Genomic DNA, 26,562 nt, shown 5'->3' on the forward strand with positions numbered 1-26,562 from the left:
GGTATTGCATGGGGAAAGGGAAATGAATGTCATTGATTTTTACTATAATTTGGACAACGTCGGCGGGCCGGATTAAAAAGCCTAACGGGCCGTATATGGCCCGCGGGCCGTAGTTTGGTTTAGTTGGTAGTTGTGTGAGAACCGTGGAACGAATTAGAGAATTTACATATAAAGTACACCTCTACTTACAAAACAAGTCTTGGAACCCATTAATTTCGTAAGTAAAGGTACGACTGTATATGTATATTTTTGTTTGTTTAATTTTATTCTCTTAGTAATGGATGGTCGGTCACGTTTGCTTTGTTGAGTGTGTGATGAATTCCAGCCTTGCGCCGCTTTGCTGGCGTCTTTGTTGTGGCGAACATCCGACTGTTTCTATCTGGAATTCCCCGCGCCTGTTTACCGAGCGGGCTTCTGTTTGAACTGGAATAGAGGAATGGCTTTTTCAAAAGTCTCTTTGATGGAGAGCCTAATTTGTTTTCACCGTTTAAAAGTTAGTTTGAAGGCTGGCGAGCGTGGAATGACGCCAACGCCGTGCTGGACGGCCGCGTCCGTCCGTCCGTCCGTCCGTCGGTCGGCCATGTTTGTTCGCTTTTATTGACCGCCGCTGTCGTTTGAAGTATGGGATGGGTGAAGTCAAATAGCAATTTGTCCATTGTTTGGGTTGTTTTGAAATGACATTTATTGCGCGCTGGGGTGAAATGAGGATAACGCTTAGGTGAGTTCTTGTTTTTGTTAATGAGTGTGTTCCATTTTGATGCTTGACTGAAGTGGATTGAGGCTGCTGGAAAGAAGGAAATAATACTTAAGATAAGGTCATTTAAGTTAAATTTCAAGTTTGTTATGTTATGTAGTGTCATAAAAGTGTAGCGAACCGAACATGTCAAGTCTCAAAGTTAAGACTACACTGTCACATTTTATTGCAGATTATAACCATTATTATTGTTATTCATTATTTCTTACTTTGTGAGTGCATGTGGTGAATTACAACATTAAAAAAAATGGATTATCATTGTAATATCCTATTTTTAGGTCTTTTTTTCAGAGGGTCTGAACAGATTAATTTGTATTTAGTTCATTTCTATGGGAAACGTTGATTTGAGATAAGAGTAAATTGACATATGAGCTCAATACCGGATCACTTTAAACTCGTATCTCAAGGTATTACTGTAATTTTGATTTTTAAAGTCAGTATATAAGTCAGAATTTGCTCTTCGCTATACATTAAAGTAAACAAATATATTATTAACTCATCCTCACCAGGGTCGCGGGGGTGCCGGAGCCTGTCGTAAACCGCTTCTTGGTATTATAATTTTTACGCCATTTGAAGGTCACGTTCAGATGAGCTCGTTCATTTTCATTTTTTTCCCAACACGCGCAGATCTATTTGAGCTCCGTCTCCAAATTCCACCGATCACGTTATTGATCAGCCGCGGGAGCTGATGGATTACCGAGGCGGACGCCATGACAGGCATGTCCAATAGGGGAGTTTGCCGTCACTCCGGTCAGAACCGACTCAAGACCCCCAAACCCACCCTCCCCCTATCTTCTTATCAGTCATTTTGACACTGATACGTACCGCTATTCGGCGCAAAGTTGGCTAGCTGACAAAAAACGGCGCCAATCCCCAAAGAGGCCTGGATGAAGGATTAAATTGAGAAGGCCCCGCCCCCTTAAAAAGAAAATCAATATTCCCTGCCATGGGCAATTTAGAGTGTTAGCCAGCTAACCTAGCGTGCATCAGGGAGTAAACCAGAGTACCCGGAGAAAACCCACGCAAGCCAGGAGAAAGCAAGCAACCAATTACACTCATGGCCAGGGTTACCTTAGCATCCAATTAGCCTAGCACGCATGTTTTGGGAATGTTGGAGGAAACTGGAGTACCCAGAGAAAACCCATGCAAGCCCGGGGAGAACCAGCAACCAATTACACTCATACCTTAGCATCCAATTAGCCTAGCATGCATGTTTTGGGAATGTGGGAGGAAACCGGAGTACCCGGAGAAAACCCATGCAAGCCAGGGGAGAACCAGCAACCAATTACACTCATACCTTAGCATCCAATTAGCCTAGCGTGCATGTTTTGGGAATGTGGGAGGAAACCGGAGTACCCGGAGAAAACCCATGCAAGCCAGGGGACAACCAGCAACCAATTACACTCATACCTTAGCATCCAATTAGCCTAGCGTGCATGTTTTGGGAATGTGGGAAGAAACTGGAGTACCCAGAAAAAACCCCACACAAGCCTGGGTGAGAGCAAGCACCCAATTATACTCATGGCCAGGGATACCTTAGCATCCAGTTAGCCTAGCGTGCATGTTTTGGTCATGTGGGAGGAAACCGGAGTACCTGGACAAAACCCACGAAAGCCTAGGGAGAACATGCAAACACCACACAGTGTATACCAAGCTGGGTTCGAACCCACGACCCCAGAACTGCGAGGCCGAAGCGTTAAACACTCATCCAACACAAAATTAAATTTCCGAAAGTTGACCCTTGCAATCTTAGTTTTTTTCACCCCTGCTTTAACCAAGCAGCTTTTGTGGAATAGTTTAGGAACCCTTGCGGCCCGGCGGATGAGTGGTTAGCGTGTCGGCTTTATAGTTCTGGGTTCGAATCCAGGTCGGTCCACCTGTGTGGAGTTTGCATGTTCTCCCTGGGGCTTTTTGGAAACCCCCACAATGGGCAACCCAAGGAAGGCACCAACATGAAACGAACCAAAACACTCAAACAGTTTCTGGGCTTTTTTTTGGGCACCGTTTCATCCGTCTACCTTGGAGAATGAAAAATAGCCACTCGGGAGAAAAGCCTGGCATGTGTTATGTTAGGAATTGACGAAGATTGGGTAAACACGAGAAGCAGCTGGAAGAACACAAAAGAACGACACGGCAGATTGGAAGCAACCTTGCCGTGTTTTTTTTCCGTTTTTTTTTCTCGTTTTCACCGTACGCCACTCGACGCCGTCCCTCACTCGCTCCCGTTTTCCCTTTCTTAGTTAATCCATTTATTATTCACCATGTTCAGAGGACAACACCAAAGCCTCGGAGGAACGTGGAGCGAGAGTGTATTAAAGGAAATGCCTGTTTCACAAAAATAGCCATTCTCTTTGAGCGGGTAATTCAGAAAGCGCGCTTTAAACTTGCCATTCAACCACTTGGATTGGTCGCTTTCTAAACGAAAGTAGTGGCATATCTGTCTTTGTAGCCCTTCTTGTAATTGTTGACGAATTCCGGGGACCACAATTGGCCCTCCAAATGCAACAGACCGTATTTACTTGCATATAAGCCGTCCCCACGTATAAGCTGCACCCTTAAAATTCTTGAATTTTGCAATTTCTCGCGTATAAGCCATCCCCACGTATAAGCCGCACCCTTAAAATCGTTGAATTTAGCCCTTCTTGTAATTGTTGACGAATTCCGGGGACCACAATTGGCCCTCCAAATGCGACATACTGTATTTACTCGCATATAAGCCGTCCCCACTTATAAGCCGCACCCTTAAAATCATTGAATTTTACAATTTCTCGCGTATAAGCCGACCCCTGAATCAAAACTCTGGTCTATTCTTGGGCTGGTGCGACTTATAGTCCGAAAAATACGGTACACTTCATTTGTAGCAGGAGGAGATTGCGGAATATTGTGGTAACGTTCCATCGCCTGTTGAAACGTCTTATTTTGAAGTTCAGACCACAGACAGATAGCCTGTCTTGCCAAAATCCACCCCCCTATACCCCCCCCTCGCTCTTCCAATGGCCCTGTCTCTTTGCCAGGGCGGGCGATTACCCACACTCTCCTCCAATTATGGGCTGATTATTCCGCTGCACTCTAATTGACTAGGGAGATATGCAAATGGCTGTCATTTGGGATGATAAAGGATGCGGGCGCTGGATGCCCCTTGCATTATTTAGCCCGGGCGTGAAGGATGTGGCGTGTGCATTAATTGCTGAGAAGAGAGAGGTTAAGCTGAACGAGCAGCTGAATTAAAAATGACGCATTTACAAAACACACACACACACACACACACATTTGACGTCGCATCCTAGCTCGAGTCCTCTCGACTGTGTGGGTATCATGGTAGCTAAAAAAGGGAATACAGTCATACCTCTACTTACGAATGCCTCTAGGTATGAAATTTTCAAGTTACAAAATTTTTATGACTCGAGATACGAAAACGATCCAAGTTACAAAATCTGCCGAAAAGTACATGCATTTCCTTATCCATTATTTTATTTAGAATTCCCCTTATTAAGCGATTAAAAACTTTAAATGCAACGGGCCACATATTTTTACACACACACACACACATAGGGCACACGTAAAAGTCTAAAATGTACTACAAAGTGGACGGCTTTCGGCTCTGGTAGAACGAATTTGACAATTTACATATCAAGTACACCTCTACTTACGAAATTTTCAAGTTACGCAAAAAAGTCTTAATTAATTTCGTAAGTAGAGGTACGACTGTAGAGTAATACCTTGACATAGGAGTGTCACAACGTACAAGAAAATCGGAGTGTGTTGCAAGTTACTTGTCAAATGACTGCAGGTGTTCTTTATGCCGAGAGTGACAGTCACTCCAGGAGAATGTTGAATAGACACACCAACCGATTTGATCTACGTACTCCATCTCCTAAGAAAAAAAAGCATATTATTTGATTGACGCGTTCACGGAGAGTTGTTTTTATTGGGACTGTAGTTTGTTGTGGATGACAAAATTTTCGGGTGTTTAATATTTGGAAAAACTCTTTATTGTCATTATACAAGTATAAGGAGATTTAAAGCGTCACCACAAAGTGCACAAATAGCAACAACAAATGAACAAATGAATATGTAATCAATAAATAATGTATAAGTAACTAAGTATAAATAAGTAGTCAAGATAAGTAGTCAATAACATAAATAAGTAGGGAAGTGCACAAATAACAACAACAACAAACAAACTGATTAATTATCAATAAATAATAATACAAAATAAATCATCAATAAATAAATAAGTTGTCAAGATAAGTAGTCAACAACATAAATAAGTAGGGAAGTGCATAAATAACAACAACAAACAAACAAATAAATAATCAATAAATAATAATAGATAATACATTATCCAATAAATAAGTAGTCAACATAATAGATAAGTAGTAGTACACAATGAATAATTAGTAGTCAACATAGATAAGTAGTCAACATAGATAAGTAGTAGTCAGCATAGATAAGTAGTAGTCAACATAGATTAGTAGTAGTCAACATAGATTAGTAGTAGTCAACATAGATAAGTAGTAGTCAACATAGGTAAGTAGTAGTCAACATAGATAAGTAGTAGTCAACATAGGTAAGTAGTAGTCAACATAGGTAAGTGGTAGTCCTCATAGGTAAGTGGTAGTCATCATAGGTAAGTGGTAGTCATCATAGGTAAGTGGTAGTCAACATAGGTAAGTGGTAGTCAACATAGGTAAGTGGTAGTCAACATAGGTAAGTGGTAGTCAACATGAATAAATGGTCAACAAAAGGGTTGGCTAAAAAACTGAAAAGTTTGGCCTTGCCTTTAATGTTGACAATCGTTAATAATGTTCTTATGTTATTTTTGTTGTTGTGGTGACATATTTACATTGGCGGATAATGTGGAAGTGGTGTTAAAATTCCGGCCTTTTACCTTTTCCCCGTCTTTCTTTTTCTTTTTTTTTCTTTACTTAATAGCACTTAGCGAAAGGCAGTTCAGTAGGTGCTCTACAGGGGAGTTGCATTAAAAACCACAGAAAGCACACACATTAAAAAGTCCATTCGGATTCATTTGCATTTGCCTTTTATTTGTATTTGGCCTCCGACGACGGTTGGGGGAGGATGAATAAACATCTTTATGTAATATAGCCTTTTCCCTGGGTCTCCACAGGCCCGTAAAGACGGAACGCACGGCGTCCGGAAACCGACAAATATGCGCGTTGTTGCGATGAGCGCAGTCGTCCCTCGGGCCTACCCACCGTAGCCATCGGACTTAATTACAGTTCACATCAAAATATTTACCCACAGAAGAGAAAGTGAGGATAAAGTTCACCTTTGTGTACGCAGAGGGGTTATTTCTGTACGTGGATACAATCCCGCTGTGGGTATGTAACATTAGAATGCACTTTTACTTTTAAGACAGGCAAAATAGGACCTATGGATGCATCAAAATAGAAGAGGCATTCTGGGAAAGTTTTTTTTTTCCTGAAGTTGAAAGCTAATGGTCAACATTTTAATTTAGTATATCAGGTTTGGCTCGTCGCTAAGGTTTGAACATGTGATATTTAAAGTATTGGAGTTTGTTTAATGATTGTTTTTAATCGTGAGGTCATTCAAACTTTTATGTTTTTAAAAAACTCTATATTTCTGGTTTTGGGGATTTTTGCTCAAAGTGTTGAAGTTGTGGTGACTTGTCGTACAAAACATACCACTTTTATTCTTGTGTGTAAAGGAAAATAAGATATTTCTTAATATATATTTATTGTCTAATTATTAAAATGAAAACAAGATTTAAAGGACGTTTTAATCCTTTAATTTTCTAGATAAAATATTCATTATTTCATTTTCTGGACCGCTTATCCTCATAAGGGTTGCGAGTAGAAAAATATTAAAACTAAAAAATAATAAGCTAAAATATCCCCCCAAAAAATTCTTTAAATCTGAGAATTCTTACTCCTTTAACCTTTTATTTCTCAATATAAATGCATTTAAAAAAATTGAATATTTATTGTATTTGCTTTTTAATTAAAAGTAAAAATGAAAAATGTATATGTAAGACAATATGTGCAATTAAGAGGGTCAAAAAGAAGATTTAGACCAAATTTAATGTTTATAAAATATATATCCACTCTCAGAAAAGCTGTCAGTTCATTCATGGATGAATTGTGTAAAACTATCATGCAGTCGATTTTACAATATTTATCCACAATCAACGTTCCCTCTAAGGTGCGCGCATGCGCAGTTGCGCTATCACGCGCTCTCGCGCTATCAGCGCACAGCAAAAGTGCAGCGTCCAAAATGATGCGGTTTACGTCACGTGTGTTTACTTCCGTGCCACGAGTAAATCTTCACGACACTGATTGGCTGCGTTTGATTCGCGTTTTGTCGCAGGTGGCCCCGTTTGGCTGGTTAGCATATATTAGCATATATCTTCGGTAGAGCTGCTCCCAAGCCTTTACCATGTCGAAACGAGCCAAAATAAAAATGAAATACGGCTCTTTTAAGACGTAATGGCTGTCGGAGCATGTGCAAAGAGAAGAACAAGCGCTGAATTGGGGTGAGAAAGTTCTCTGCCGAACGAAGCTAAAGTGGTAAGCGAGTTTTCCGATGGTAAAATATAGCATACAAAAGTTAACTTCACTATCTCAAATGATTCAGCAGAAAAGTCATTTGAACGAGTATGAGAGTAAGAAGGACCGACGTGAAAAATAAGGTAACTTTTAAGTCAGTTGAGCATATTCTAGTGTCATTTATTAAGATGTTTTTTTCATAGATATGATTCATTACATATTATGGCTAGATCATTTATGGGTAGTAGGCACATGCTTGTTAACTTGTTTTCCCGTATATTATACATATTTTGGTCATTTCAAATAGAATACGTTTATGTACGTTTTTCTTTTAGAATATTCATTAATTTTCTGAACTGCTTCATCCTCACTAGGGTCGCGGGGGTGCTGGAGCCTATCCCAGCTTACGTTGTTGAATTTTTGTTAGTTATATCCTCCATGTTGGTCCATCTCATCCTCCCCCCTCGGTCACTCGAGTACCCAAGCGCGTCTCGCCGCGACAGCCCAGTCGCGTCGTGTCCGTCACCATCGCGCACACCCGCATACGCACCGCCACGGGAGACAGGTCCCAATGCCGGTGAGGTCAAAGGTCACCAGCCGCCTCTCCAATGTTGTGTGAAATTCGTGTACGGAAAAAACATCAAACTAAAATAGCATTGTAATATTTTAATGGTTGTGTTTTACTAATATAATGGGCATATTTGGAATGAACATTTATAGAGTGAAAGAGTGTTAAGGTTTAGTACCCTTTTATTGTTTTTGCGCTGTGACTTTTTTGGGCTCGGGCCACGCAGCTGTGCTCAAGTGCGTGTATAATCCAAACGAGCTAGTAAGCAAATTACTCCGACGCATTTTCCCACCTCTAAACTGCCACTGGAAAAGCTGGCAATGGTAGCCAATTAGGCAAAATGCAATTATGTATTCTCATCCATTCACGTGATTAGCCCATGGGTTAACAACCTAGCTGTGTATCACGTTAGCTGCTGCTTTCTCGATTCGGGGAAAAGCCATCGCCATGGATACGCTGGCTGTCATGGTAACCTGCAGTGGAAAAATAACCCCCGGTGATAATAGGCGACCGCTCTCTTAGGACAACCGGATGACCTGAATGGCCGGGGAGGGTGAAGCTGTCAAAGTGAGGGTGAATGAGGCCAGACGACAGTTGCATGATGGAAAACAAAAGCTACGTTAATTTTGGTTGATATTGCGGTAAGCAAAACAAGACAGGGATAGGCTCTTCTATTAAAAGTGAAATTATGCAAATTCTCAAGTTGAATTATAGCCAATGCACCGAGGGTTCAACCCTAGTTGTCTCGGCGGATGTTTTTGAGCAATCTCACTGGTAATTATAGCTGTTAACTAGTACTATTTGACCAGGTGTTTTGCTAGTTCTAGGGATGCTAGAGCACAACAAGGGTTATGTTTACATATATTTATTAAAGTGCAAAACCGGAGCAGAATAATCTGATCACTGCCAATTTAGTGATCATCTCTCTCAATACAAATACATTTTAATAACTTTTTTTACCCGATTCCAGAGTTGGCTAGTAACTCACCTGTACCTTAATTAGGCTAAAATACATTTATAGTAAGACATACCAATACAGTAGATGAAAAACTACCAGGTTATCTGACGGTTATTTCACGTTTTTGGTTTGGTCTTTTCCAGGATCTGTCCGGCTCCATCGATGACCTCCCCACGGGGACAGAGGCTGGTCTGGGATCAGCCGTTAGCGGCGCTAGTAACCCAGGAGAGCAAACGGGCGCTAGCATCCAGAGACAATCTCCCTACTCTCCCCACGCCTCGCCACGAATTCCTAGCCAGAGGAGCGGTCCTTCGCCTTCCCCCGTGGGCTCACCCGCGGGGTCCAATCAGTCTCGTTCGGGTTCCGGACCCATCTCGCCCGCCAGCGGACCGAACCCTGGGAACAACCCGCCAGGTAAGGCTGACTAGCATGTGTATTGTAAAGCTATCATTCCCAAAAGAGCAGTTTCGACACGTTGATTTTTGTATGACCTTTCCGTTGAGTTACCGGGACTTAAAAACTAAGCCAAATTTCATTTGTGCGTGAAGGCGTGTCTTGGAAGGATTTCCGAAAGGTCAAAAAGTTTGACGCCAACCACATTACAATGTTTAATTAAAATAAAAAAAATACAAGAGAAATCGTAAAATTCAACAACTTTAAGGCCATTTTAAGGAGGTGGCTTATACGCGGGGGTGGCTTATACGCCAGAAAATACGGTAAGTGTGAAGTGGCCCGGTGGGTGAGTGGTTCGCGTGTCAGGCTCACTATTCTGGGGCTGCGTGTATAAAAACGGTGCGTCCTTTGTGTGTGTCAAATACAGAAATAGCACTTGTTACTGATACTGCGCCTTTAAATGCGATGCGCCGTATAGTCGTGAAAATATGGTACATCTTTTTTAAAATAAAATGCTTGTAGTTTTGTTTTTTCCTTCAGACTGTCATGTGAAGCCAGTGTGTGTGGGTGTGTGGGTATGTTTGTGTTTGTGTGGGTGGTTTACAGGGACATTCCAGACTGGCCCAGTGTGTTTGTGTGCATGTGTGTACGTCCAAACTGGCCTCCTTGCCACCTCTCTGCCCCACTGAGCGCTTGAGCGACATATCAGCGCCCCTCAGAGCTGTCAATCAATATGACGAGGCGGGCCAAAATGTCTTGAGTGAGATGCTGATGTCAGCCCCCACGCACCCCCCCTTCTCCTCCTCACCAAAATGATTGACACTAATGAAAACCGGAACAGTACTCTCACCGACCGCCTTGCCAAGAATCGTGTCGAGAATCCCGACTCGGGCGGCGAAACCAATCGCGGGGACGTGATTAATCCAAAAATATTTTGAAAGCGCTCTCTCCCTGCGCCAAATAAATGGTGATAAAGCGCGTCCCATTTGGCGAGCCTTCGCCGCTTTACTACGCCGGCTTTGAATTAGATCAACGCTCAGTCTGCTAATGCGGTTAGCACGTATCTGATTAGGAAAGCCTCCACTTTCTAACTCTTCATCGCCATTTAAGACGTGTTCATTAATCCGCCTGTTTGAGTTGGCGAATCAGAGATAAGCAACGAGTGTGTGTGTGTTTGTGTGTGGGTGGGTGTGTGTGTATGTTAAGGGCATCCAATACTGTCTCCGCTTCATTATTCAGTTTTATGAACAACAATGTCCACTAAATCAACAAAAGCTTAATACGCAACTTAATTAGCCGGCAAAGTAAATTGTTTTAGATGTTTAAGATGCATTACTGACTGAGTTTTGAGAAAAAATTATGACAACATATCTTGCGGCTCCATTTCGCTGCGTTTTATTAATGTTTGTGGTAGCGTTAGCTCTCTTGTGATTGGTTCTAGGCTCCTGAAGGGATTTATTTTGGTGATTTTGGCAGTAGTGTTGGACGACGCTTTATTGTGGCTGTTTTGAATGCCCTATTCTTATTTTTATTGTTAATTACACCCAAATTTAGTGCAAAAATTTGACTAATGATCGCAGAAATGCCAGAAAACTCCGAGTGTGTTGGCTGATGTGGTGTTCCAAAAATAATAACACTAAATCTCACAAACTCTTTCCAGAACTTCCGAGGAAGTATGACAATGTTTTAGTATTATGCAGGTACTCCGGTTTCCTCCCACATCCCAACAACAACAACATGCATGCTAGGCTAGCTGTTTCAAAACTCTAAATTACCCCAGTGATTGCTCATTTGTCTCCTTGTGCCCTGCGATTGGTTGGCTACTGATTCAGTTTGTCCCTCCACTGTTGCCTGTAATTGCCTGGGATTGGCTCCAGCACCCCCCCGCGACCCTTGTGAGAAATATGAATATATACATATGTATATATATATATATATATATTCTGACCTGGGATATTCTGAACTACTTCCAAAATACTACTAAATTTCTCTTTCTATTTCATACCCTAGCTACTAATTCCTATGTAGGCTGAACTCAAGCTTTGTTTGCGGGCCCCTCTTCCGTGATATTTTCCGAAATTGCCGCGGGACGTCGTTTGGACAGCCTGGCATTAAACCTTCGCAGCAGGAAACGCTTAAGAATTCTAATCCGCGATCACACGGCTCAAGATATCTTGGCGGCGTATTTTTCGCACGGGTCAAGGGTCAAGCGCAAACGAGAGCGGCGTGCCGGAGGGCGGCCATTGTTGATAACGTCGTCCGTGACTGACTTCCCCCCCCCCCCCCCCCCCCCCAACGCTGACGGAAGCTCATTTGCTAGCTGCAAAATATCCGAGTGCAAAGCCGGCCGAGCTATTTTCCCTCCGTTGCGGGCGCAAGATGAATTTTGATGGAGCGAAGTGAGGCTTTTTAAATTTTTTTTTTTTTTTTTCTGGTCGCAACACTCCCAAAGAGCCGGCACGGGAACGCAACACCGCCCGTGGCGCTCCCTGTCCCTCTCGCGGCCTCTTCCCGGATTACTTTCATCGCTCTCTCTTGTGTTCCCGCTTGTGTCTCAGCATCCGTGGTATCCAGGCCGACTCCCCCCTCCGCGTTTGTATTCGCTGGGAGCAGCGCTGCGTTGCCGGCCCCCCGCCGAGGAACCGTGGCCCTCTTCCCAACCCCCTTCTACTCCTCCAGATTGCTCCTGCAGCTCTTCATTCCGTCTTCTGTCCTCCTCTTTTATCTTCTTCCTCCCGTTCCCTTCCACCACCCCGAATTTTCCCGCTTTTCACGTCCCTGCCAGGGTTGCCAAGTCAAAAAACAAGAAAAAACATCAGTAGCGCTAACCGTCACACTTAGTTTTTTTCATTCATTTTCTAAACCGCTGTGTCCTCACTGGGTCGCGGGGGGTGCCGGAGCCTATCCCAGCTGGGTACACCACACCCTGAATTGATGACCAGCCAATCGCAGGGCACAAGGAGACAGACAACAAATCACACTAATAGCTATTGACAATTTATGTACAATGAGCCTAGCTTGCATGTTTTTGGAATGTGGGAGGAAGTCGGAGTACTCAGAGAAAACCCACGCAGGCCTGGGTGGACCTGCATTTGAACTCGGGACCCCAAAAACGATATACGGAACAAAACGCGTCCCTTGTTAGCAGTTTTTTATGTTTCAGAATACGCGCCAATTTCGTTTTTCAAGGTACGGTTGTCAACCCGGCATAAAAACAGCAAAATACCACCACCACAACCCCAACAAAAGTTTTCTCCCAGAATCCTGTTTTTGCCATTCCGATTCACTAATAGCTATTGACAATTTTACATACACTGAGCCTAGCTTGCATGTTTTTGGAATGTGGGAGGAAATCGGAGTACCCAGAGAAAACCCACGCGACCCCAACGAAAGATTTCTCCCAGAATCCTGTTTTTGCCATTCTAATTCATGATGCTCCGCCCCCATCCAAGTAGAATCTATCCAATTCTAACACATTGTTCACAGATCCATCTCTTCCCAAACAAAAGCTACTTCGGGCTTCCTCTCCACCCGCTTTTTTAGCTTAAGCTGCACTTTTGTTTTACTTACACTTGATACTCGGCGCCGAAAGTAATGAGGATCTCTGGAGAGCCAGAGCGCTTGTTTTGCGAGCCACCGCAGACCTCCACTCGTCCCCTGCAGGGGTAGTTAAACTGGCATCAGCCCCTGGCTTGGAGAGGCATTGGCTTCCGCCCGTTGAGAGCCAAAGCACCATTACTGGAGCCTCTTGTTTATTTTCCTCTCCTCTATAAAGTCAAGAAGGAGATATTACCTTATTGTGATTAGGGGGTGTCGACCGCGGGAGGGTGTGTGTCTACATTTACAGCCTTTGGTGATGCTTCTCTCTTTGGATTACTGCCGTGTCTTCAATTTTGTCCTCCAATGTAGCTTTTGATTGGCCGCCATGTAAGGACAATGGTGTAATTAATGATATCATTCAACGCGTTTTTGGGGTCGAGGGTTCGATCCCAGGTGGCTCCCTACTGTGTGGAAATAGTTTGTATGTTCTGCTCAGGCTTGTGTGGGTTTTCTCCGGGTACTCCGCTTTCTCGTCGCGTTAAAAAACAAAACATGAATGCTAGGCTAATTGTATGCTAAATTGATGCTAGGTATGTGTGAGCCGGAATGGCGGTCCTTTGACTCCTTGTGCCCTGTCATTGGCTGGCCTTCGATTTGGGGTAGTGGGCTGGGATAGGCTCCTGCACCCCCGCGAGCCTTGTGAATGAATAAATGAATTTCCCACACTGCTTGCAACATTTTTTACTTAATTAACTAGTGCATATCCAGTTCGGTCCACCTGTGTGGAGTTTGCGTGTTCTCCCTGGGCCTTTGTGGCTTTTCTCTGGGTACTCCAGTTTCCTCCCACATTCCAAAAACATGCATAATAGGCTGATTGGACACTCTAAATTCCCCTTAGTAATGAGTGTGATTGGTTGTTTGTCACCTTGATTGCGTGTTCGCTCTGGGTGTTTGTGGTTTTTCTGTGGGTACTCCGGTTTCCTCCCACATTCCAAAAACATGCATAATAGGCTGATTGGACATTCTAAATTGCCCTTAGTAATGAGTGTGATTGGTTGTTTGACCCATTCAGGGTCAGCTGGGATAGGCTCCGGCACCCCCACGACCCTAGTGAGGATAAAGCAGTTCCAAAAAATGAATGAATTTTCTCAAAAAGTAAATAGAAATACAGTATATGGTCTTATGATTGGTTCTTTATTTGACTTATTGGCCGAACAAACACTTTGCGAATGTTAAAAACACTGATTTCTAAACACCCGCAATTACTCGGGTTAGTTTGTTAGTCAGAACCCGAAATATTGCCACAAGTCTTCCCCCTCAGCTTTGAAGGTAACAAGCTTTTGCGTTTGAAATCCTGATGGGGAAAAAAAAGCTTCAAAGACTCGCTTCGCTCTCTTCAAACGAAAACTCCGACTTGCCTTGACAGAACTTGTGAAAGAGGAATTTTAAACGGGTTTTTTTGTTTTTACCGCAGTATTATCGCAGCAAAATAAAAGCTAAAAACTTTCTTTAAGCTCTTGTATCATGGGAATAGTGTGCAAAATTGGGTTTATGAGGTATATTTATGAAAAGGAATGTTATTGACACTGGAATATTTTTTAAAAATTGATTTCACAATGTGATGAATTGACCTTTTTACTGTCGTCGATTGTTTTCTTTTTGTACTGCATTTAGTTTCAGTGGTATAATATAAATATGTTTTCATATTTTTTTAAATTCTGTTTACAAATCATTCACTGTCATTGACAGTTATAAAACAAAACAATTTTAAATGCGAAGGACTGTGACTGATCATTTAGAATAATCGCTCACACAACTATTTTTAGTCACTTCCTGTCGCTTTCGGGCATTTCTTGGTCTCTTCCTGTTTATGTTGGATGTCTAAACAGGAAGAGACCCAGGAATGACTCTGAACGATCAAAAATTGTCTCAAAAAATAGAAAATGACCTGCTAATAAACACGATCTGGTGTCAGTGGCATTAATGAAGCCGCGAAACGCCAAGTTTATCGGATGTCAATCACCGTCAATGGCAGCCAATGAGTAAACAGCTACTTTTTCTAGTGGAAAATCTTCCTAGCAACCTGTCAGTTCCTTTTTATAAAGTGCCACCTTTTCAAAACAAAATATTGATTCCCAATAAGAGCATATCGATAACCTTTCCGGAAACATCAAATATGGCGATATACAGTAATCCCTCAAATATTGCGTTTAATTTTGACCAGACATAATCAAATAATCGCAAATTAGGGTCACCCCTTATTATAACTACCATATTTATTCGAGTGTAACGTGCACCCATGTATAACGCGGACCCATAATTTGTGACTAAAAATTGGTATAATTGCACGGGTACTGAAAACTGGCAAATGCTGAACACATGTCGCCATGAAATAATATTTTAAATCGTTAAAGTTGAAATCATCATAATATTTAATAATTGATCATCAGATTCATTATTATTACAATCCTATTACCCTACAAACTAATAAAGAGAGCTGGCTTTTGTAAACAAAGGAAAATTGTCGCCAGCTAGCGGACAAAAACAGGTTCTACGTCTTCCGTTATACATAACGACTGCGAAGGGGACTTTTTCACCAGCAGAGGGCAGTGTTTCACCGGGTTTCGTGTATAACGCTCACCCAAACTTTGCTTCAGTTTTTCGCTATACTCGAATAAATACGGTACCTTAATTTTTTTTATTAAGTGATAAGTCCAAGTAGCAAGTTGCGAGTTTCAGCATGGATTTTCACATTTTTATGAACTTTATTTAAAAAAATAAAATAAAAGCAAGGAAAAAAATCGCGATAAGTGAAGTCGCGATAATCAAGGGACTACTGTAATCGGCATTTTGACCTTTTTGATCCCACCTCTAGTGTTTCCGCTGCAACCGAACGCATAAACGTACACGTCAGGTAAATAAATAGGCGCACACGTCTCCTCCAATCGCACGATTGCGAGCTAGCAAAGCCGGCCGGAAAGACGACCTGCGCGTCAGAAGCATTTCCATACAAATTATGATGATTTTTTTTTTTGCGTGTAGACAGGAAATGATATACTGCTGACATTTAGCTCTTCCTCTCTCTCCGAGCGGCACACGATGAAGGACTGCGTGTCAGAGATTCGGCGTATGAATTATTAATGGTACAGATTAAGCGTGCCAGGACTGGCTGCGCCGAGCCTGTTTGTTTTATTTAAGCATAATTATTTAATGGCATTTCGGGCGAGGAGAGGAGCTTGTCGGGGAGAGATAGGCTTTGTTTGGACACTAATTGGGAGTGAAATAATTACCAAGTGCTGGAAGCTTAACTGGAGTGGGAAGGGGAGGGGCCGGGACTTTATCAAACTTGGGTTTGTTTCTCTTATCTGCTTCCGACGTTGAGATGCTTTTCACTTTTCGCTTTTTGTCGTCTGCTTTAATCGCGCTCGCATACACGCCAAAGCCTTGTTTTTTGTTACTGCTTGTCGTTGTTGTGCGGGTGGGTACCTTCGTCGTGGCAAACATACCCACACACACACACACACACACGTAATCTGATGCCATCTGCGAAAACGAGGTCTGACAGCAAACACGCTCGCACGCATATCCACAGCTCATTTCATCAGTTCAGTCTAGTTTCAAAGTCAAAGTTTTTTTAAACCTTAAACGTAAAAAAAAAAAAGGAAAATGTCCAGTTTCTGAAATTGATTTCAACATTTGGTCGGAAAGGTTGGTTAATGGATGTTTTTAATTTTTTTAAATATTTTTTAATTTACTGTTTTTTGTTTTTGTTTTAAAACATTTTTTAATGTACTGTTTTTAAATTTGAAAATTTTGTAATGTACTGTTTTTAATTTTTTTTTACTGTTTTTGATTATTTATTTTTTAAATTAACTGTTTTTAATTTTTTTGTTTCTTATTTATTTACTGTTATTTTTTAATTGACTTTTTTATATATATTTTTTAATTTACAGTTTTTAATATTTTTTAATTTACTGTTTTTAATATTTTTTAATATTTTTTTTAATTTACTGTTTTTAATATTTTTTATTATTTTTTTAATTTACTGTTTTTAATTGTTTAAACATTTTTTTTAATTTACTATTTTTAATTGACTTGCTCCATCTAGTACTACAATATAGGTTTTACTCAAGCTTCTTTTTGGGGCCTATTTAATGGTATTTTCCGATTTTTCTACAGGCTGTACTTCGGACACCACCGCTCTACACATTTGTACTCCCTATTAAAACCATGAATATGGAGGTGAAAATTGTGAATCAGGGGTGGCTTATATGCGAAAAATTGTAAAATTCACTGATTTTTAAGGCAATTTTACGCGTGCGGCTTATAGGCGGGGCGGCTTATATGCGAGAAAATATAGTAATGAAATATTCTCTATTTGAAGTCGTGCTTTTGCTCCACTCGTGTGTGTGTGTGTGTGTGTGTGTGTGTGTGTGTGTGTGTGTGTGTGTGTGTGTGTGTGTGAGTGAGTGTGAGGCAGGGGTCAGTGTGAGGATGCGTGTGTGTGTTGTAATTATTTGCTTGTTTTTTTGTTTTTGTTTTTGCAATTACTTTTATTACTTTCACGTGTGCGAATGCTTGACTGTAGGCGGCCCCACGGAATGAAATGTTGTTTATGCCGTTTTATGCCAAGCAATTATGTTGACTTAATTGGGTTTGTTTATGTGGCAAGTCTGCCACCTCCAGTCATGTATTACCGCTACTTTTGGCACCTCCAACATATGCTCACTTGTAAAAATAAACAAATAAATAAACATAAATATATTCAGACCGGCGGTCGAGTGGTTAGCACGTCGGGCTCGTAGTTCTGGGGTCGAGGGTTTGATCCCAAGTCGGTCGGCACTCTTTGGAGTTTGCCTGTTGTCCGCGGGGTTTGTGTGGGTTTTTCTCCGGGTACTCCAATTTCCTCCCGCATCCCCAAAACATGCATGCTAGGCTAATTGGATGCTAAATAGTCCCTAGCTATGAGTGCGATTTGGTCGTTTGTCTCCTCGTGCCCTGCGATTGGCTGGCAACTGATTCAGTTTGTCCCTCGATTGTTGCCCATAATTGTCTTGGATAGGCTCCGGCACCCCCCACAACCCTTTATAAGGTTAAGCGGTTCAGAAAATGAATGAATATTCATTTTTTTAGCATTAGATCACCCCCCCAAAAATGTTTCAACCCGAATAGGAGTCTTGTTTGGTTTTGTGATGCGTACATTGCGCTTTTAAAAGGGAGTTATTCACTTAATTAACCGCCAGTTTGGAGGGAGAAAAGTGTTTAAAAGCCTGAATTCCAAGATGAAAGGTTACATTTGGCGCTTTCTCTCCTTGCTGCGAGCCAAATCAATCCGCTAGGGTCCACGTGGGTCTGCCATCGTCCTAATCAGACTCTCAACTTCTTATTGGATTTCAATAGAAGGCGCGCAGCCCAAAGACACGCGCAAGCCCCTAATCGATGATCCTCAAATGGCTCTGCTTTCCCACCGGGGTCGCTTCCCAGGCTTTAATGCTTTCACAAAGAGGGTCAAAAGACTCAATGTGGCCTCTAGAAATGCATGTTTTTGTTTCATGAATTCCAGGGCTGGAGGATAAAAAACTGCTGGGAATTTGCCATTTTAAAAATGGCTAATTTCTCACCAGATATCCTGAATAGATCTGAATTCACAAATGCAGTAATCCCTCGAATATCGCGGTTAATGTAGACCAGACGTGGCCGAGATAAACGAAAATCCATGAAGTAGGATCACGTCAATAAATAAAAGTTAATAATATTTTTGGGTAATTTTCGCACCCATACAGAAATATACAAGTACAATTATCTAAAAGTGTATATTAAATATTACAGCATATCAAAAGACTAATGTATTCATATCTGAAAATAATCTACATATATATAAAATGTAAATACTGTATTTGCAGTGAAAATAGTTCTTGATATAAATTTTTAAAAAAACTGGTTCATGGGGTTCGTGTTCAGGATAAAATAGATTTTTGTTCTTTGTTGTATTAAGTTTATTTTATCTTCTGGTCGCCATGTCTGGTCGACATTATCTGCAATATTCCAGGGATTACAGTTTAATCCAGACTATCCTCGAATGCTGAATAATTTATTTAACACTATTTTTCACACTTCAACAGCTGTAAAAACATGAAACCATCAATGAATGATACACCATATAATCCCATTTTAATATTTTCCTCTTTTTATTCAATTTCCTCCTTTTAGGCTCCACCTCCAATCCACCCAGCGCTGGAAATGGACCAGATGGACCCCGCCCACCCATCGCTCATTCACCAATGGCTCAAGAGGGAGGTATGTACTTTGCTGGGATAGGCTCCAGCACCCCCACAGCAAAAAAATGAGATTTGAAGTTGGTGCTTGAAGCCTTTGATTTTTCAGTTTAAAAAAAAATTACAGAAATAAATAAAAGTTTGGCCACGCCCCTTTTCGAAAATGGAGCCCTGTTTAAAATGCTGTGTTTTGTGTGTGTATCTTAGAAGCAAGGCAAAAAAACTTGTGCACACACAAACACACACACACCCCAATTCAAACACACCCACTTTCCTCAAGTGCTTGCCTCCCACATATTTTCATTTCAATAAATATGCTGAATGTCCCTTCCCACTTTTTTCCCGTGTTTGCTAGCTGCCTCCTTTGTCCGAGAGCAGAGTGTTAGGGTGTGTGTGTGTGTGTGTGTGTGTCTGTGTGTGTGTGTGTGTGTGTACGTGCGTGGGTGTATAGGTTCATCCCGGGGAAGCAAACCAAGCAGAAAGACAGAAATCCTTGAATGTGTTATTTGCTTTTAGCACTTTCCACATTGTTCTAGCGTCTATCCATTTTCCAGGCAATTTAAAGTGCAGTATTACACTCATTTTTTTCCCTTTTTCTGCTAACATCCTCTCATCCTAATGGAAGCAAAACATTACAATAATGTTCTCGCCCGTAAAGCCAACACTCAATCTGACACTTGTGGGTTTTTGCGCTTTTCCGTACATATTTTTATCGCGGGCGGTCTCTGTTTCTATACAGTTACGGGATGTTCGGATATATTTAATAAGCTTTGGCGGTGTTTACATTTTTAATAGATAATTTATGCAAGATTTCTGAAAAAAGTTTGTTGAATTTAGGGGTGTCCAAATTGTTCTTTCTGAATGCCTGTCGTTTGTACTTATTAAATTAACGATGGGAATTGGGTATAAATAAAAAATATTGATATGACATATTGGTATGATACTGATAATTGATGATTAATATGATAAGCAGGTTGATGGAATGTTCAGCACTGGATATTGTAAAATTAATAATCATTTTTGTTAGCTTTTTATAAAACATAAATATGGGCTCATCAGAAGCTAACCATTATTTTAATCGCAATTTAAAAAAAATGTCCAGTCACTGCAAAAAAAATACAAATTATTGAAATTCTGAACCGTTTTCTACATTGATTGCAAATAATGTAAAGTCACTATCTATTTGAAAAGCTCCCTCTAGTGTTAAAACTCAGATATGCAACTGAATGTAGCCCGAATTTAAGCTTCTTTTGTTTGCCATGTTCAATGAGATTGTCATAATTTGCTTCTTTCCAATTAAAAACCGTGCGCAGTTTCAACACGCCTGATTTAAAACACTTTTCCTTTTTTAAACCAGTTTTTGTAGACTAACTAATTTTTTTGACAGCTTCCCCTTGTCTGTCTTCCAACACTGAGTCCTTGGCAAATGTTTTTTTTTTTAAATCTTTCAAGGGCTATTCAGCAAACTTTCCCCATTTGTGTTAGACGGCAAGACCTTTCTGCGGGTTTAAAATCCGAACACGCAGCTTGAGAGTGAGAAACCCAGACGAGGATGGCTCCGAGTGTCAATTTGAATGATGGAGGCGGGTTTTTAGCCTGAGAGGCTTTCAGGCACCTATTGACTGAGCAGCTTAGAATAATGAAGCAGCCACGGTCAAATCGCCCGCTTATTTTCTACGCACGGGTTTCAAATCACCTTCTGTGGGTGAAGGTAGCGGTTCACGGGTTGTGACAAGATTAATGCACTTGGAATTTACGTTTTGAGAACTGGTTTTTTTTCCGGCTAATACTCCATCCAATTTCAGGTTTCCTGTCCAACGTGCCGAGAAACCAGGCCGGCTCGCAGTTCCCGATGTATCCCGGGATGAGTCCCTTCCCCCAAACTGGCTCGGCAGGGCCTTACGCACCCCAAGAAACCCAGTACGGACACCCAGGTTAGAACCCGGTTGCCTCAAAACTCCATGTAAATGTCATCACGTTATATCTGACATCAAAAATACTTTCACATGCGTCAAAAACTAAATTTTCCATCCGAGTAGTTCCACTTTTTTTTGGTTTAAAACACCTGTAGTAATAATGAAAACCACTTAGGCTGACTAGCATCATCCAATCAAATCAAGGTTAAATAGGATTTTTGGGCACTAAAGGGAAAGTCTCTTTTTATTTTCTTTTTATTAACTATTGGCCTTTAGTTGGCAGTCACACTGGGCCTTGGCATTAGTGTCGCTGCTTTCAAAGAGCTTGCTAATGAGGAACATTAAAAGGATTCCTTTTGAAAGGCGCATCAAAACCTCTTTGTTTCCTATTCACCCAAAAACACGCTTTAGCAAGTTGTGGCTTGTCTTGCACAGGAAAAATTAGTGTCAAAGCACGAATGCAAAAAGCCACAATACAATTGTAAATAGCTCCAACTTGAATGCGAAAAGCCACAACACGAATGCGGATAGTCAAAACACCAATTCGAATACAGTGGTACCTCGAAATACGAGCTTAATGCGTTCCGGGACTTAGCTCGTATGTCGATTTTCTTGTAACTCAAACGAATGTTTCCCATAGAAATGAACTAAAAACAAATTCATTTGTTCCAACCCTCTGAAAAAACACCAAAAACAGGATATTCGATTGGAAAAACCTTTTTTATTTGTTCTAATTCGCCATCTATTAACAAAGTAACAACTAACTAGTGGTTTAATAGTACTAAAATATCTTTAATAGTACTAAAATTAGACGGAAAGACTTTTTGCACGGCAATACGCTCGTAACATAACATAAACAAATTTAAATCAACTTGGATTACGATGCAGACACACTAAAAAATACGTTTATTCTAACTTTACACTAAACTTAATTCTAATTTTATTTGACATTTTGATACCTTTCTTCTCCCGGGTTGGCTCTATTTGCCCCGCCTCCACCCTGACTTTCAGATGCAACCTATCAGGGGTTGTTTGATTTCTCTTCCCTTCAAAATATTCCCCAAATGATGTGCAAAAATCTCCTCACAATAGGATAACGCACAACTACTTGCCAACAAGAAGTAGCATATACTCCTCTCGTATTAGCGAACAAGCTCCGCCATTCGCACTGACTAACAGGAAGAAAAAAAACATTGAAAAAATGCAACGCTCCGCCCAGTGCTCGTATATCAAAATTTGTCTCGTATGTCAAGATAAATATTTGCTCAAAATTTTTACCCATATCTCAAGATAAATATTTGCTAAAAATGTTACTTGTATCTCAAGATAAATATTTGCTCAAAAATTTACTCGTATCTCAAGATAAATATTTGCTCAAAATTTTACTCGTATCTCAAGATAAATATTTGCTCAAAATTTTACTCGTATTTCAAGATAAATATTTGCTCAAAATTTTTACTCGTATCTCAAGATAAATATTTGCTCAAAATTTTACTCGTATCTCAGGATAAATATTTGCTCAAAATTTTTACTCGTATCTCAAGATAAATATTTGCTCAAAATTTTTACTCGTATCTCAAGATAAATATTTGCTCAAAATTGTATTCGTATCTCAAATTGCTCGTATGTCGGGGCACTCGTATGTTGAGGTACCGTAGTCACAACACCAATGCAGATAGCCACAACATGAATCGAAATAATAATAAAAAACTGAATCTATTTAAAATGTAGCACCCTCTCCATCCTTTTTATTAAGGAACGGCTCTTCATCGTACGATGTTATTACGATGGGGTTCACAAAGTGCTCCTTTTGTAATCTGTTTTGTAATCTATGTCGATGGCGTTCGCCAATCAGGCCAGCGCATCGTATCGTTCCATCCTAGCCGGCGGACACGGAGAGCCGGCATTTGGCGGCCGGAGGGTGTTGATGAGCTTCTCGGCTGTTAGACAAACCCGCTCCATCCCGCTGAGAGAGCAATACGACGTAATCTGTTTGGTCACACTTGAGCTCTCCCATACCACTTCAGAGATTAAGACCAGCCCTGAATGTGCTGTCCAAACCATGCGTGACTGCTGCTGGGAATTTCCATGTAATTGCCAACCAAGAATCGGTAGTGCTGTTTTTTTTTTTTGTTGTTGGTGTTTTTTTTTTTTTCATTTCCATGCTATAAATATCACCGATATTCCCCAAAGGCAGAGCGTGCCCGAGGAGCAGGCAGGAAGTTGACAAGGCGATGCGTAGAAAGCAAGAAGGCACACGTTAAAAGAGAAATATAATTCCTTCTTTTAATCGTTTCATCTCGTCGCCTTGTGATCGTGTTCAATTTGGATGAGGAGCTAGCAAATTCAAGCCAATTTTTGCAGATTTGTTTTTTTCCTAATAACCACTCAGATCAAGCTGTCAATCAAAGTTCTTAAATCTTATTTTTTTTAATTAGAGGGTCACTTAGAAAAATAATCAGAGGCTACGAGGGCTAACGTGAAATCCTTTCCACTTTTGTTTGTTAAATAGGGGGTCGAAATCGGGTAAAAAATGTTTTTTTTTTTTGAATATTATAGACAGATCCAGCTTCTTTTTTTTTACCAGTATGGTATGAATCCTGAAAAAGCACCCCTATTTATTTAATGGTACTCCGACTAAGTGTAGTAGTAGAAGTGTCCGTCCTTGAAAACATTGTCTTGGCAAAGCCACAATTCTTCAAGATGTGAGTGCTTCTTGTCAGGAAAGAGCAAGTCTCAGGAATGCTTTGCTTTCCTTTGTCCCATCGCGCCAAAAGCGTCCACGACTGAAACAATTTAGAGGGTGCCGCATCAGGGCAGCACTCTGTTTAATGACATTTTCCCTTTTTCTTCCTCGCCGCAAAGCTCTGCCGTGAGATTCGGCTTGACGTGGCCTCTAAATAAAGACTCGAGAAAACATTTTCAGACACGACTTGGAGTCTGGCCCCAAGAATGCGGCTTTTTTTTTCCAAATCGGATCGAGTCACGGCGACTCCGGAGGAGGTGTTTCGTAATTGCGGGCGTCCCGGGGCTAAACAGCTGTCCGAAGACGGCGGCGGGGGGTTCTCGAGTGGCGTCTTATTCATCTGCTACAAACTGTCCACCCAGGCGGATGGGAAATAGACCTCAGGGCGCCATTCCCAGAAATGTCCGCAGTGTTGGAGCCAGTTGATAATGAGTGCAAGTAAATATGTCCCTCATCGCCGCGAACTCAATTAATGCATTATGTCTGCAGCCCAGCCATGGAAACAGCTTTACAACGGGGGGCTCCGACTCGGTTTGGTTCACGGGCTGCTTACATGCCAACTAGATCACAAGTGGGCCTTTATTTTTGGCCCAAAAAGTTTACTCACTTGCCACCATTGAATAGATAGGTAGTCAACGTAGATAGGTAGTCAACGTAGATAGGTAGTCAACGTAGATAGGTAGTCAACGTAGATAGGTAGTCAACGTAGATAGGTAGTCAACGTAGATAGGTAGTCAACGTAGATAGGTAGTCAACGTAGATAGGTAGTCAACGTAGATAGGCAGTCAACGTAGATAGGCAGTCAACGTAGATAGGCAGTCAACGTAGATAGGCAGTCAACGTAGATAGGCAGTCAACGTAGATAGGCAGTCAACGTAGATAGGCAGTCAACGTAGATAGGCAGTCAACGTAGATAGGCAGTCAACGTAGATAGGCAGTCAACGTAGATAGGCAGTCAACGTAGATAGGCAGTCAACGTAGATAGGCAGTCAACGTAGATAGGCAGTCAACGTAGATAGGCAGTCAACGTAGATAGGCAGTCAACGTAGATAGGCAGTCAACGTAGATAGGCAGTCAACGTAGGTAGGCAGTCAACATAGGTAGGCAGTCAACATAGGTAGGCAGTCAACATAGGTAGGCAGTCAACATAGGTAGGCAGTCAACATAGGTAGGCAGTCAACATAGGTAGGCAGTCAACATAGGTAGGCAGTCAACATAGGTAGGCAGTCAACATAGGTAGGCAGTCATCATAGTTAGGTAGTCAACGTAGATAATTAGGCAAGGTAAAGAAGCATCAACATGTTATCAACATAGATAAGTGGTCACATAAATAAGTAGGTACAAAGTGACTAAAGTGGTTAGCAGTAAGTCTTGATTGTGTCCTCCCAGGTGCAGAACTCCAGTTGAGTCTGGTGACGGCTCTTGGGAAGAAACTGTCTTTGACTCTGTTTGTCTTGGCTGTTATGGTCCCGAAGCGCCTGAGAGAATTTGTCTTTTCAACGGTTTATTTGCAAGCATGAAAATCTCTCCCTCTGTATGCATGCGTCGGTGTGCTTTAGGAGATAACCTCTTTTCCTAAATTCTTCTTCTGTGGTACTCGCAAAGCCTTGACAGGTGTCAGCTTACAAGCTCAGCCAAACCTGCTCCAAAGTAATTCCCGTCTCCGGCCCCCGTTTTGGTTCGAATTTTTGGACAAATTCGACCGCAGCTGCCGGCTTCGGCGAAAAGACTTTTATTTTTGATCCGAAATAAATCCCGTTTCAGTACTTTGGAGGACAGACATTTTTACCCCGTCTGCATTAACCGCACTCTCCCGGGCTGTTACACCCGCGGGCTTATGTCACCGAGAAAGAAGCCTCCTCCATTTTCAGAGCCATTTTTGTGGAATATTGTCATGTGGAGGAAAAGCCTTCAGGTTTTAAAGGACTTGATCTCCTTTTCCAGACATATTCTCCAAGGATTAGGCAAGGGGGGTCGCTTAAGCACCCCTAATCAAATCAAAAATAAATAGCCCCATCATACGGAGCATGCCGCATTTCCAATCTATACTTTTCAGGGGATATTCGGAGGGTGATTTCCAGATCTCGGCGCAAACAGCCTTGTCGCTACGGGACATTTTGTCATATTTTATGCGGGTGTGTGCATGTTTGTGTGTTTATATTCGTGGGTGTGTGTGTTGGGTATCGTGCTTACGGTGTTTTAGTGTGAGCGAGTGTACGTACACATTGTGTTTGACAGCCCGGTGATTTTGTGTCGACTCTCATTGTCGCCAGCGCTGGAGTCAAAGTGGGCTTTTAGAGCCAAAATGGAGGGCTTTAAATCGCGCCTTAGGAAAGCCGCCGGCTTGGCAGCCCAGTCGCACACCGGGGTTGCGAGAAAGCATTTACCGCAGATTAAAGCTTGTCTCCAGTGTTTCGCAAAGTCAGCCTTAAGCTCGCCAATCGTCCCCGAGGCCGATCGGATACGCAACGCTTTGCTGGCCAAGTGCGGCGGCGGGACGACGCCCCCAAATGATTTCGGGCCCGCGGCGACGGTGCCGAGGGTCGCCAATGGGAATTGAGCTCTCTTCTTCGTTTTGTTTCGTTTTTTTTTTTAAACTCGCGGAAGGATTACCTGATGATAGAAATGTGTCACTTTTGCGAGGGTAAGCTAGTTGTGTTCAAAGTAGGGCCCGGGGGTGCACCTGTGGCCTGTCGCCCAGGTTTGTTGATATCATTTAATAAAGATTCAAAGATGGCGGCACGGTGGGTGAGTGGTTAGCAAGTCTGTGTCACAGTTCGGAGATCGAAGGTTCAATTGCCGGTGGGTTTCGAGATGCATGCGTAATGTGTATCTCATGCGATTATTGCACCCAGAGACTTGGTGAAAACTAGACCGCTACGGAG

The 26,562-nt window shown here is 41.7% G+C and overlaps 1 protein-coding gene across 2 annotated transcripts in view; it reads left to right on the forward strand.

Moving 5' to 3' along the window:
* Window positions 1-26,562, forward strand: part of arid1b (AT-rich interactive domain 1B) — a 135,593-nt gene that overhangs the window by 84,773 nt on the left and 24,258 nt on the right. For both annotated transcript variants that reach the window (XM_077620239.1, XM_077620240.1), the window contains exons 5-7: window positions 8,951-9,221; window positions 18,951-19,037; window positions 20,821-20,949. In XM_077620239.1, coding sequence (XP_077476365.1) covers window positions 8,951-9,221; window positions 18,951-19,037; window positions 20,821-20,949 — 487 coding nt within the window. The remainder of the gene's footprint in view (window positions 1-8,950; window positions 9,222-18,950; window positions 19,038-20,820; window positions 20,950-26,562) is intronic.

The sequence above is a fragment of the Stigmatopora argus genome, chromosome 15 (genome assembly GCF_051989625.1).
Source record: "Stigmatopora argus isolate UIUO_Sarg chromosome 15, RoL_Sarg_1.0, whole genome shotgun sequence".
In the NCBI taxonomy this organism is placed as follows: Eukaryota; Metazoa; Chordata; class Actinopteri; order Syngnathiformes; family Syngnathidae; genus Stigmatopora; species Stigmatopora argus.